General features: G+C 48.7%; 1 protein-coding gene across 2 annotated transcripts in view; it reads left to right on the forward strand.

Moving 5' to 3' along the window:
* POC5 (POC5 centriolar protein) overlaps window positions 1-13447 on the forward strand; it is a 267735-nt gene that overhangs the window by 242520 nt on the left and 11768 nt on the right. For both annotated transcript variants that reach the window (XM_078675228.1, XM_078675229.1), the window contains exon 12: window positions 5388-5567. In XM_078675228.1, the coding sequence (XP_078531354.1) occupies window positions 5388-5567 (180 nt within the window). The remainder of the gene's footprint in view (window positions 1-5387; window positions 5568-13447) is intronic.

Here is a 13447-nt window from a genome sequence, read left to right on the forward strand (position 1 = left end):
TACGTGACCAGCATGATAATTGAACTAAAACATAGTCGAGTCTAGATTCACTCCCTGGTTTGTTAAAAGTGCATTTGCTTGGGTTGTCTGATTTTGTGCGCCCATTGCATGCTCTTAGACCGTGGTTAAGGGTCAGTGCAGTTATCTGTAATGCAAGGGGTGTCCATGCTCTTGGTGGAGGGGCCACCGTGTCTGGTATCAGCCAACTAGCATACTCCTCTAGGGAGGGTCCATCAAGCAAGCCAGGGAGTGGCTCGTAGTGAGAGTTAAGGTCTCTTGCTACGATATATGGGAGGTCCCTTGTGATATCACTCAGAAAAGCTGAGAGATCTTCGATCGTTTTTGATTCACCTGATGTAACCACGGGTCTCGAGTAGACATTTATAACCAACAATTTGGCTGAGTTTGGCCATTCTAGCTGGACAGGTAATATGTCCTCAGAATCCTCAGCTAAACACCTAGCCTTACAGCCCAGGTGGGAGGCTATCAGTGTTGCCAGCCCTCCTGATGGGCGTCCCCTTCCCCCCCATTTTGCTTTTTTTGAAAAGACTTCGAAACCTGGGCATATAAACTCCTCTCTTGCCCAGGTTTCCTGAAAGAGACAAATGCTTTTTGAGCTGATAAATGACAGCCACTCTGGGCATTCTATTTTATTTCCCAGGCAAGCTACGTTCCATGAAATTATATTGAGCGCAGCAGATCTTGGGAGTGGTAGCTCGGTGTTAGAGAGATTATTCTCTGCAGGGGCATAATTAGGGTTTAAGCTTCCACCCTGTTCATCTTCTGGATTGATGATATTATCCCCTACAACAACTGTGGAGCTAGTGGAATCTTGGGAATGGTTAAGTATATCGGGAGCAGTTTTTAATTCTGTTTGTAAGTGGGTTTGATCCCAGGAAGTAGGTCTCTCCTCACTGGGATCTATTTTAACTGACAGATCTGCCACCCTGGCGTTGCACTCAACCAGTCAGTCGACCATTTCGAGGCTGCTATACCTATTCGAAGTTGGGAGATAGACTGGATGATACATTCTATGTGGGCCAAGGACTCCTCTTGATCTACCGCCCCATCCCCCCCTCCTCCTAGTGCTGTACTCCCAGCCCTCCCCCTCTGCATATGACGATGTATATTCAGGCAGCATGTTCCTGTGATAGTAAGGCTCCCTCCTTCCTACACTATTGCTCTCCCACTCTCCCAATAACTCCTGATGGTGCGCCCATCTTGGATCTTCTGGTAGATAGATACTTGATGGGTAGAAGAATGAGAGAGGGAGAGCCTGGATTAAGTTCCCTTGATCATCGGGGCCCAACTACAAATGTAGGAGGCTGTCCTCGGTTCCCTAAAACTGACCACGATGCAATCACCCCTAGTTGTCTTTCTCAAATTGCCCACCCAGGCGACGCGTCTCACCATGAGTACATCGCCAGTTGTTCCTTGGGGGAGGGGGTCTGTATATGGAGAGCCAATCGATCACTTTGTTTTTAAGGGAGACTGTCGTCTCAATGGTATTGGGAGCTAGTTCAGGCACACCCACCAAGATCACCGTGTAGGGGGACGCCTCAGGTGGTAAGTTTACGGGTTTGATTTTCCGAGAATTAGTCTGAATATTGTCATGGGGCCTCATAACGCTCTTAGCTTTGTCTAAAGGAACAGGTTTATCTGTGGGTTTAGTGGATATATTTGATGATGTGGGTGTGGATAACTGGATTTGTGTAGGTGATTGGGTTTGTGTAGGCGGTATGGTTTTGTTTGCTGTAGCTGAGGTTTGAATAGTCTCATTCTTGTTGGTTTTAGGTTTAACGTTTTGAGAAGTGGTTGTACCAGGTTTAATTGTTGGCATTATGTGACCTGTACTCTTTTTAGGCATACAGTCTAACCCTCCCTTGGTACCCATGTTTCCTGATTTGAGACTGTCTGCCAGCTGGACTGTTGATTTTTCTATATTGACCAGCCTTGCTTCGATCTTTATCAGCCGGGCTTCCATGGGGCTTAGGAGTGACCTGATCAGTGAGCCTATATCTGCAAGAGTAACGTCCTCATTTGAGGAGTCTCTAGAAATATTAGTAGGGTATGAGGAGATATCAGCAATTGGAGGGGCAGTTGTTTGAGTGTCCGTGATGTTGATAGGTGGTTGTCCCAGAGTGTTACCTCCTGAGCTAGCAGCATCCCTCCTAGGCTTAGGCTCAGATGTTTTTGACTTACTACCACCTTTAGTTTGCCCCCCTTTCTTCTTTTTTTGTATAGCTCCTTCCCTTACTCCCCTCTGTGAATCATGGAGGTTCTCGCTAGTGCAGGGAGTAGCCAACACTCTACTGGGGGTAGGGAGTGGGACAGATGTTATTTGAGTCATTGGTAAGTTCATGAGGCTCATATCCTCAAGGTCATTTAGGCCCTCCATAGTGAGATCTGGGTTAATAACTGACTGGTTTAACTCTGAGCCCTTCTGAGTGGTACTGTGAAGTTCTAGCCTTCCTTCAGGGGTCTTGGCCAGAGCCATTGGCCCCAATGATGATCTCCTCACCCAGTCAATTTCTTGAGAAATACGTCTTTCAAGAATGGAGATTTCGTCTATCAACAATGAGCCAGCTTTGACAAAATAGTTATCAATTGTACCTTTAGGAACTCCAACTCCAGCCAGTGCAGATTTACGTCTTGTTTCCCTAGACTCATCGTGAAGATTTAGTAGGTCGGGTCCGTGAGTGGTGAAACGATGATATAGGTTCGACCAGGGGGGATGGCCCGGCCCGGTCTCTCCGGTCCTCGAACGGCCTCAAACGGCCCGCCCTTTGCCCGGGCTTAGCCCGGCGCTTTGCCCCGCGCGCGTCCTGCTGCGCGTCCGGCGCTATCTGTATATAACGGGAGGTGGGCGGGAAGAGGACCAGCTGCGGGGAGTCTTCAGCGCAGCGCCCGCTGGTCCTCGCAGTCCCGCAGGGGAAAACAGCGTTGGTAGGCGGCTCCTCTCTTAGTCAGGGAGTCCCCAAAGTCTTGAGCCTCGAGCGGCGCCCGCAAAGCGGGGGCCGCGAGGAGTTGAATGGAGTTAGAGATCCACACTTGGCCAGAAAACAAATGCTTTGTCCCTCGTTAAAACGCGATGCACAGAGCTCTCAGCGCTCTGCTCTTTTGATCCAGGCGGAAGGGGGCGGGAAGAGGACCAGCTGCGGTGAGTCTTCAGCGCAGCGCCCGCTGGTCCTCGCAGTCCCGCAGGGGAAAACCTGGGAACCCTTCGCCCTGATCCTAACCCTAGGATCTTGGCTCCTGAGACAGTGGTCTGCCCGCGAGTAGTCCCAAACCACTGGCTAACATTGGTACCCTGCACTCTGCATCTGGCCGCCCTAGTGCAGCTGGCGGTGCCCCTTGAGTGCCAACCTGAACCTTGAGGAACCTTAGTTTACCCCCCAAAACTCCAATTCCAAAACCGATTAACTCGCCTGTAACATAACTTCATTTTTCCCATAGGACTGAATGGTGGGTTTTCCTCTAGTGTTGAACTGTCTTGTACTGCACAAACAGTAATCTATTGAGTTAGTTAACCTGCCTACAAATGTCCTGTGGTGTGTGAACTGTTAGGAGTATGTATTATACCAAACCAGAAATGTAATAAAAAAACAAAAAGTACTTACTAGCATTTTTTAACTGTTTTCTCAACTGCAAAAAGTAATCTGATTGTTCCTGCAAATCCAACTTTTACTGTCTTGTGGAAAGTAACATTGTATGAAGAGTTTAATTTACCTGCTACTAAGTGAATCATGGTTCTAGAAATTATATAACACAATAATTATGTTTTACAATTGGTCTGGACTCAGTCTTTGAGTGTGTGACCTCGTTTCTTGCCTGTGTGTGTACAACAAATGCTTAACACTACCCTCCTGATAAGCCTGACTGCTAAACCACACTACCACAAATGAAAGTAAGGTATTATCTACTTTAGCCTCTGCTATACCTCTGGGAATCCACTGGACTCTGTGCACTGTGCACATACCTTCCTATGGGATAGTATATACAGAACCAGCTTCCTACACCTTCCCCTTCAGCTTCGAACAATATCCTCTCTCCCAAAATTCAGAAAGGGAAGTGACAGCTCTTGGTACGACGGAGGAGCGTCGCCCCACTGTTATAGTAGCAGTGAAAAAAAGAAAATGATAATAACATCGTCTTGTTATCATATTCTTTTTCTTTTGAGAGTTGGACGGAGCTAGCTCCCTGATGGCAGAGCAGGGGAAGAGTGGTTTGCACTCCTCTTAGTGCAAATGACAATTTGTCCGGACCTCAAGGGCCGGCCAAACCGTCATGTGCACTTGACATGTTCTCAATTTGGCTGTGTTGCACAGCCCCGCAGAGAACATGCTTAGCCTCCCAGGCACTGCCTAAGCGTCCAAACCGCAGAGGAATGGTGTGCGGCGATGGTAGAAGCGTGTGGCGGCAAAGGTACGTTTTTTTTATTTTTGTTTAATTCCCCACCACAACGCCTGTTCCAAGCAAGCCGCCACTGAAAAAGATACTCGAGACCTGGCTTTTCAACTGAGCCCAGCACGAACCCAGCACCTGGATACGCTGGCGGGTGATTAGCAGGACTCTACAAATCAGAGCTGATTTATTGAGCACTGGTTAGCAGTGGTAAAGTGCACAGAATCCTAAGGCCGGCAAAACGAGATCAGCAAAAATGTTGGAGTAAGGCAAAAGGTTTGGGGAAAGGCCACCCTAATGCTGACAAGTCTAACATTGATGAAGCGGATTATTAACATATATGTTTGCTTTGTAATGAGCTGTGGTGTGAATTGATTCACAAAGATATCCATGAATCAATAAAGATGCATACAATCTACCAAAGACTGGCAGCAATGTTTGTACTGTTGGAGGGAGCAGGGTCATAGTACTTTGCTGCAGACATTGGAAAGTCCTGCCTCAATGTCTGGCTTGGATTAGTGCTTTCTTTGTTCCTTATATCCTCCTTGTGTCGTGGGCAGTCTTTAGAACTGAGGAATGCATGGGAAGAAGTACCTATCATAGGAGCGCTTTATTGCCCTTTTACGTCTGTTTCTGATGGATCCCACCTGCGGATCACTCATCAGCCTCCCACCTCGTCCTTTTCTGAGGACAGTAATTGTTTTGTAATTTTTTTCTGAATTTAGTTTTAAAGAGTTTGCTCTTTCTTTTCGTCCTTGAGACTACGAAGCAGGTGAATTAAGCAGCAATCACATCACTGCTGTGGTTCCTGTATGGTGCTGCTAGTTCTGTTCAAACAGTAATGTCTGGTGGGTGTGTGAACAGTTGCTGCCAGCAGTGCTTCCTTGTTGTTGGATTGGTTGAATTGCTGAAAGCTGGTGGTATTCTTCATAAAAAGCGTAACCAAGGTATGTAGCTTATCAGTTTGTCTTTCTCTAATTTAGCCTATGACAAGAGTTGTAACGTCGGCTCAGCAGAAAGCTGGAAAAACCATCACAGCAAGAATCACAGGACGTGTAGATATGGCACAAAAGGCGAGTCGAATTGGAAGTAATATAACTTCAGTGGGTGTATCGCCACCAATGAGCTCTGTTGTCGTGGAGAAGCATCATCCCATTACGCAGGTAAACTTATTGACATGTATAATATCACACGTTGTTTCTGGTGGTGGTCTTGTGAAATGCACCATGCCCCCAGGGCCCAATCTGTACAGCTGCAAATGTGCAGTCGGTTCTGTGGAACCACATTTTTCTGGCATAATAAGACCGGGGGGAGGGGGGGCAGCACGCACGTGGCAGAAGGCTTCTTGCAGTGTCCTTGGTCCATATGGCGTCTTTGCCCAGGGCCTGGCCAATGGCTAGGTCCTGTACCCTACCCTCTGGGCACAGGTGGAATCCATGGACATGGCTGAAGGCCAGGTCATGTACCCAACCACTGCGTGGGTTGGGACCATAAGAATAGTGTAGAGTGCAAGGCCTGGGCTCTGTGCGCCAGCCGTGTTGAGCATGGCCAAAGGCGGTGCCTACTGGGTGATGTCAACACATGGGGGCTTGTGCATTACCCATTATCCTTGTTCATGATCTGTGGTTATCGCTGTCATCACTGTTCTAATTTGACGTCCTAAGTGAACATAGATTTGAAGCGATGTTAAGGTTAGCGGTGGGATCAACAGTGACTAGAACACAAAACAAATTTAGGTACTACTGTCACCTAATCTACTTCCCCTTTCAACTTAATCAACCTGTGAAAGGCAGAAATTTGATGTGACTAATGTGTGTAAGTGTGTGGAATTTTGTATCGTTAGCTGGAGTGATAAAAAAGCGTTGTTTGATTATTTAAAATCATTAAAATTGGAGAAACTTAATGATGGGTGTATAAAAAATGAAATACAAAGCCGTTGATACAAACGTTAAATTGCTGTGATAGTTTAAAGATTCGATGGAACATGAAATCTCTAGTTAAATTTCCATGATTTTCCAACAGCTTGTTTTGACTATAAAGTCCCATTAAAACACTTGTAGTGACAATGAAGAGAAAAAGTTATTGTGGAAAATACAGTTTTTTATTTTATTATTCTCGAGTGGAATGAAGTATCGTTGTTGATTATGTTTAAGTTCTTATCATATGTTATAGCATACTCCTGATATGCCAGTGTTTAAAGCTTTTAGGGTTCAAAACTACATTTCCATCCATAGCTGTTTAGTATAGATGAGATTCCTGGGTTTAGATTTTGGAATGTGGTTTTTGGTGTACAAATAAAAGTTTCACCTTGTGAAGAGTGTATGGTGAGGGCAGGAGTAATTGGACGTTTTACTATACTCCCTGGTAGTCTCTGGTAAAGGGTATTGTACCTTGTTGGTTTTTTTTTTCTTCCAAATTTGGATTTTGGATTTCTTTCATGTTTCCATTAATGAGTAATTATTGTATTGATAATTCATCATATTGTACACCGTGTACTGTTACATTGTGTGTGATAATGTGTTTGATAATGTATTTCAGGTTTCCAAGAGTGCATGGTGTGGCATAGAGTTATGGGAGAGCAATTTAGATTATATGAAGGTAGTACAGTAACTTGTACATTTCTGATCTTTTTTTGTGATGAATTTCATTGGTTTTATTGCTATGCAATGGTTCATCTGGCAAAAACAACCACTAGCAGAGTCGGGCTGCTCGGAGTCAGCTGTTCCTGAGCCTTTTCTGCCTACCTTTTTTGGAGGTTTAAGGTGGTTTGGGACTGTTGACTGGTGTGGTGGTTCCCTATTGGCAATTTCAAACAGACCATCAGGCCGACAACTATCACCTGTCCCAGGTCTTCAAAGGGTGCAAAATGCTGCTGGCTGTAGAGAGACATGGCAGCTTACACTTCCCAGGAATTCTGTGGGTAGCTAGCCAGGTGTTGTCTGTCCCAGGTGCTACTGCTCGAACAGCCAGGTCTTGAGAAGTCTTCTGAAGGTCAGTAGGTTCTGGTTCTGTCGCAGGTGGATGGGGTGGGGGGTCCATGTCTTGGTAGCGAGGTGGGAGAATGACCTGCTGCCCGTGGTCATTTGATGTATGCATGGGATGGTGGCGAGGGCGAGGTCAGCGGAGCGAAGCTGGTGATTCGGGGTGTGGAAGGTGGGTCGTTTGTTGAGGTATGCTGGTCCGGCTTTGTGCAGTGCTTTGTGAGCATGGGTGAGGAGCTTGAAAGTGATCCTCTTGTTGACTGGAAGCCAGTGCAGGTATCTTAGGTGGGCAGTGATGTGGCTGTGGCGGGGGATGTCAAGGATGCGTTCTGTATATGTTGGAGTCTTTTCTGGAGTTTGGCCGTGGTTCCCGCGTAAAGGGTGTTGCCGTAGTCCAGCCTGCTGCTGACGAGGGCCTGGGTGACCGTCCTTCTGGTTCCGGTGGGGATCCATCTGTAGATCCTGTGCAGCATGCGGAGAGTGTTGAAGCAGGAGGAGGAGATGGCGTTGACATGCCAGGTCATTGATAGAGATGAGTCCAGAATGAACCCCATGTTGCATGTGGGTGTCGGTGCAGCCCCCAGCGCAGCCGGCCATCAGGAGTCATCCCAGGTGGATGGGTGGAGCTGAGGATGAGGGCCTCCGTTTTGTCTGAGTTCAGTTTCAGGTGGCTGTTATTCATCCATTCGGCAACGGCCTTCATTCCTTGGTGGAGGTTGGTTTTGGTACTTGGTGAGAGAGAGGAGCAGCTGGGTGTCATCGGCGTCTGAGACGATGTTGAGGTCGTGTGATCAGACAATGTTGGCGAGCGGTGCCATGTAGCTGTTAAAAAGGGTCAGGCTGAGGGATGATCCTTGGGGTGCGCCGCAGGTGATCTTAGTGGCGTTGGATCGGAATGGGGGGAGGCGGACTCTGTGTTCTGACGGTGAGGTAGGAGGTGATCCAGTCCATGGCTTTGTCGCGGATCCCTGAATTGAAGAGGCGTGTGCGTAGGGTGTGGTGTCAGACGGTGCCGAAGGCGGCCGAGAGGTCCAGGAGGATGAGGGGCACAGTTTCGCCTTTGTCCAGCAGGGTCCTGATGGCGGTGAAGATGAGGGCGGATTCGGTGTTGTGGTTGTTGTGGAATCCGGATTGGGAGGAGTCCCGGGTGTTGTTCTCCTCAAGGAAGTGGGTCAGTTGCCTGATGACTATCTTCTCAATTACTTTCACCGGGAACGGGAGTAGGGAGATGGGCCAGAAGTTCTTGAGGTCCCTTTGGGTCCACATTGGGTTTCTTGAGTAGGGTGTGTTTCCAGCTCTCCGGGAACGTGGCGGTCTCGAAGGAGTTGTTGAGGATCTTCTGGAGATGGGGTGCGATGATGGCGCTTGCTTTGTTGAAGATGTGGTGGGGGCAGGGGTCGGATGGCGAGCCGGAGTGGATGGTGTTCATGATTTTAATGGTGTCGTTGACGTGGTTCCAGGAGAGCAGGAGGCTGGTGTGGTTGTGGGGCGCTGAGTCTGAGATGTCATGGATCTCTGCGATCTTGTGGTGAAAGAAGTTGACATGGGAGTCGCAGAGGTCTTGCGATGGCGGGATGTTGTTGTAGCTGGAGCTGTGTTTGGCGAGTTCCTTCACTATGTTGAAGAGCTATTTGTTGTTGTGTGCGTTGTTGTCGATGCGTTCCTTGAAGGAGGTCCTTTTGGCTGTTCGAAGAGTTGGTGGTGCTTGCGGCTGGCGTTTTTGCGGGCAGCGTAGTTGTCCGGTGTATGTTTGTGGTGCCACTTCTTCTCAAGTCTTCGGCAGGCCTGCTTGGATGCCTGGAGGTCAGTGGTGAACCAGCTGGCCCTTCTGCTGGTGCGTATGTTTGAGGGTTTCTTGATTGGGACAAGAGTGCTGGCGCAGTCGTCGATCCATTGCCTGAGGTTGCGGGCGGATGTGTCGGTGTCTGTGGGGTCGGTTGGTGGGTCTCGTGCGAGGGTGGTGATAAGCTGGTCTTCGGTGACCTTGTTCCTGCTGTGGTGGGGGATTCGTTGAGGGTGGTTGTGCGTGGCATGTTTCCTGAAGGAGAAATGGATGCAGCGGTGGTTGGTCCAGTGGAGTTTGGTAGTGTGGCTGAAGGTGACATGGTTGCTGGCGGAGAAGATGGGGTCGAGCATGAGTCCGGTGAAGTGGGTGGTTGTTGTGACGAGCTGTTTGAGTCCAAGGTTGTCGAGCAGGGTGATTGAGTTGCTATCGTTGCCGTTCTCGAGGTGGAAGTTCATGTCTCCGAGGAGGATGTAGTCTTTGGAGGCCAGGGCGTGAGAGCTGATGATGTCTGAGATGGTGTCGCTGAACTGTGGCCAGGGTCCAGGGGGTCTGTAGACGTGGGTTCCTCTTAGGGTGGCGTTGGGATCGATGTGGATCTGGAAGTGCAGTTGTTCGGCGGTTCTGAGAGTGTCTTCGGTGCTGGTCGAGATTCTGAGGGTATTCCTGTGGACGATGGCGATTCCTCCTCTCTGTCTGTTGGTGCGATCCCTGCGGGTGATCTTGTAGCTGTCCGGGATGGCTATGGCAATGTTGGGTGCAGATGAGGGTTTCATCCAGGTCTCCGTCAGGAAGGTGACGTCCGGGGAGGATGAGTCGAGCAGGTCCCAGAGTTTGACGGCGTGCTTGTGGACGGAGCGGGTGTTGAGTAGTATGCATCGGAGGTGGTTGCGACCTGCCCTGGTGGAGCGGGGCAGGACGAGCAGGTGCTCGGTGGCTGGTGAAGCTGCAGCTCCGGCAAGAGAAGGGTCTGTGAGTGAGCTTCTAGGTGGCCTGGAAGCAGGTGGGTGATCGGCTGTCGTTCAGTTCGTGGAGGATGTTGGCATTGTAGCGGCATCGGGCGTCGTGGCTCTGGTGGGGGCCAGGGGGTCTGGTGCGGAAGGGCGCAGACGGACTTAACCTAGGTGAGTGGAAGCGCAGCGGTCGCCATTAAGAAGGGGAGGTGGGAGGGAGGAGCATCTCCGAGGCGGTTGCGGGGAGCGAATGGGCGAGTGGGGAAGCGGGACCGCAGGGGATACAGCTGCCGGAAGGGGAAATCAGAGCAAGGAGAGTCCAGAGGGAGCAGTGATCAAAATAGAGAGCAGTGATCAAATAGAGAGAAATACCGAAATACAGTGAAAGTGTGATACAATGAGAGTAACAAAGTGAAAACAGCAAAGAAGAGTAAAGTGGAAAAAAAAAGTGAAAAAGCGGCAGATGGGCCGAAGGGGAATATCTGAGGCAGGCACAAGCGCGAACTCCGGCAGCAGCGGGGTGGAAACACGGGCGCACTTAGGTGGAGCTGTGCGGCGTGGGGAGAGACCTGCCTGTAAACAGGGTCAAGGTGAGAGGTGTTTGTTTCTTCGAGGAGCCTAGATCTTTGCTCAAACAATGCTCTTTAGCTTTGGTCCTCATGCCCCTATGCTTTGTGGGAAATGACTCAGCTAGCTATTCCTAAGCTGCCTGACCATCTCTGTGATCAATTTGTGGAGGTTGATCACCATTTACATGATACATTCATATTCTACTCTGGACTTTGTTGACTCAGGTGCCCGATCTATGAGCTCTTTGGTCTCAATCCATTGCCAAGGCGGGCTGAGGTTGACTAGTTTTTTCTGGAGACACCCAGGCATCTCTAATAGACATGCCATTCATTAGCCTCTGCTATTTGGCTATAATGCAGACTCTGTTCGCAAATGCTTAAATATAAGGATGGACTACTGCTTGGTTTTTGGGCCTGAATTCCCCGGCACAACGGTTCCATCAGCAGTACCACAAATTCCATGGCTTTTCCCACATCATGCCCTGTGGGAGACATCAGTTGACTAAGCCCATTCAGCTGTCCAGTGAGTTTTGTTTGCAGTATAGATGACCATAACTATAGAGGTCAGCAGCAGCAGTCTTCTTCCGTCTTCTCTGGCACCTTCACCTAAACCACTTTAGTCTACCCTTGAAGAAATACATGCAGCCTGTGAGGGAATGGTGTCCTGCCACTTTGAGTGACGGTGGTTCATCATGATGGATCACTGGGTACTGCAATCTACTCCTTCCTCCACACCTCCTGTACCACCGCCGAAGATCATTCTCACACTCTAGGCCAGAGGTTCTTTCGCTATTAATCAAAGGTGTGGTAGAACTGGTGCCAGCAGCCAAAATAGGGCAGGTATGCTACTCTGTGTTTCCTTGTGCCCAAGAAAGACGGAGGCTTCCAACCTACTCTGGATCTTTTTTATTCTGAACTCTTCCTCAAGGAAGTTTTTCACCCATCCGAAAGGGGAGAAAATAATGAATGCACGTCTGGTTATATGCAAATTCGTCAAAATAAGGTCCAACATGGGGACAAATGGCTAGTACTCATTTTGCACATCAGCCATGCAAAGATAAAGTCTAAGCATGAGAAGTAGTGCACCAGCTGGCAGAGGGAGATAGCATGTGCAAGGCTCAGCAGGGCAGCACGTTGCCAAGGGTTCCAATAGAGACACTTCAGAAAGAACAGGAGAAGACCAAATCTGATACAGACTTCTAGCTGCGAATTCCTTACCATTGAATTTCCTCAGGCTTCAGACTGGATCCGGAAACTTTTGCGTGAGCAGTACCCCTGCACGCCATTGTGTGCCTTCGTTTGGCTCCGTGTGACGTTGTCAGTGTTGTTCATGTCGGTTATGATGTTGTGGTCACCTATAGAGGTGCCACGCAGGCACACTGATGTCTGTTCTTTTCATGCCAGTTAAGCGCTAATCCGGGAAGAGATACCCAACTGTCTCTTTATTGACAGGCCTTTTTCAACATTTTGTCGAGGAAAATAGTTTTTGTATGTCAAGGATGTCTTCTAGACGTACATAGTTTAAACCGAGTGGCACCTGTCACCGTGCCATGTCGGTAACCGACCACACCTTGTCTGCTTGTGGCACCTCAAGCGTGACCACGACATGAAGTCATGCTTTGATTCCCGGTCCATGACTCTGAAGGCCTTGCAGGAGCAATCACTGAAGCTTCTTGTGGCCTAGCAGTCGACACCATCCAGCGGGAATCCTCGAAGGTCCCGATCCCGTTTGTGGACGATGAAGTCACTGCATCTCTTCAGGAGCACCAAGTCCACTTCTCCCTCGGGAAAGAGGCACAAAAAGAAGACCAAACTTCCTCATCTGTCGTCTATCCATGAGACAGGTTATGTTGTGTTGTGTTAATCAAGGCGCTGGAGTCAGAGGGGAGGCTGCAACAATGAGAGAATTAACTTAGTCATACGCCTGGGAGAACAGCCAGGTCTGAAACTGTTTCCTAAACCTTGCATAAGAGGTCACAGACCTCAGCTCCACAGGAAGCGTTCCAAAATTGCGGGGCCAAGACCACAAATCTTAGTCCCCCGTTCTTCTTGCGTTTGAATGATGGAGTAGCCATCAAATTCAAATGGGAAGATCGCAGGTACAGAGAAGGAATATAACGCTGGATCCTAGAAAAAAGAATTCTGGACTATTACCAGAGAGGTCTTTGAAGATGGTACATCCCAGCTTGAAGGCACAGCGTTTGGCCACAGGAAGCCAATGTAGGCTTCTTATTAGCGGTCTGACGTGGTGCCATTTGGGCTGATGAAAAATCAACCTGGCCGCTTGGTTCTCCACCAGCTGCAAGAGATGTAATTGATATGCTGAAATACCAACATACTGTGAATTGGCGTAATCAACACAGGAGATTACCAGAGCTAGGATGACTACGGTCAGGGCTTCTGTGGTCAAAAATCTACAGACCTTCCTAATTCTTTGCAATTGAAAGAAGCGGGCAGAGACCACTGAGCCAATCTGGGCTTTCATAGACAAATCATTACTGATCACAATCCCCAAACTCTTGGTAGAACTTGTTGGGAGTGGGGATTTCCCAGCAATGGAGGCCAAAAGATGGAGTTCCAAGGATTGGCTAGCCCACCCGTAAGGATCAGCTCGGTTTCATCAGCGTTCAATTTAGTTGTTTGCTATTCATTAACCCTGGGCGGCCAACTATGCTACACTCGTGAAGTTTGTGCTACTTCGCGCTACGTGAATTGCACGTAGCACAGTCCAAAATCGTGTAGGGTAGTTGGCATTTT

Source organism: Lissotriton helveticus, chromosome 2_1 (assembly GCF_964261635.1).
Source record: "Lissotriton helveticus chromosome 2_1, aLisHel1.1, whole genome shotgun sequence".
Taxonomy (NCBI): domain Eukaryota; kingdom Metazoa; phylum Chordata; class Amphibia; order Caudata; family Salamandridae; genus Lissotriton; species Lissotriton helveticus.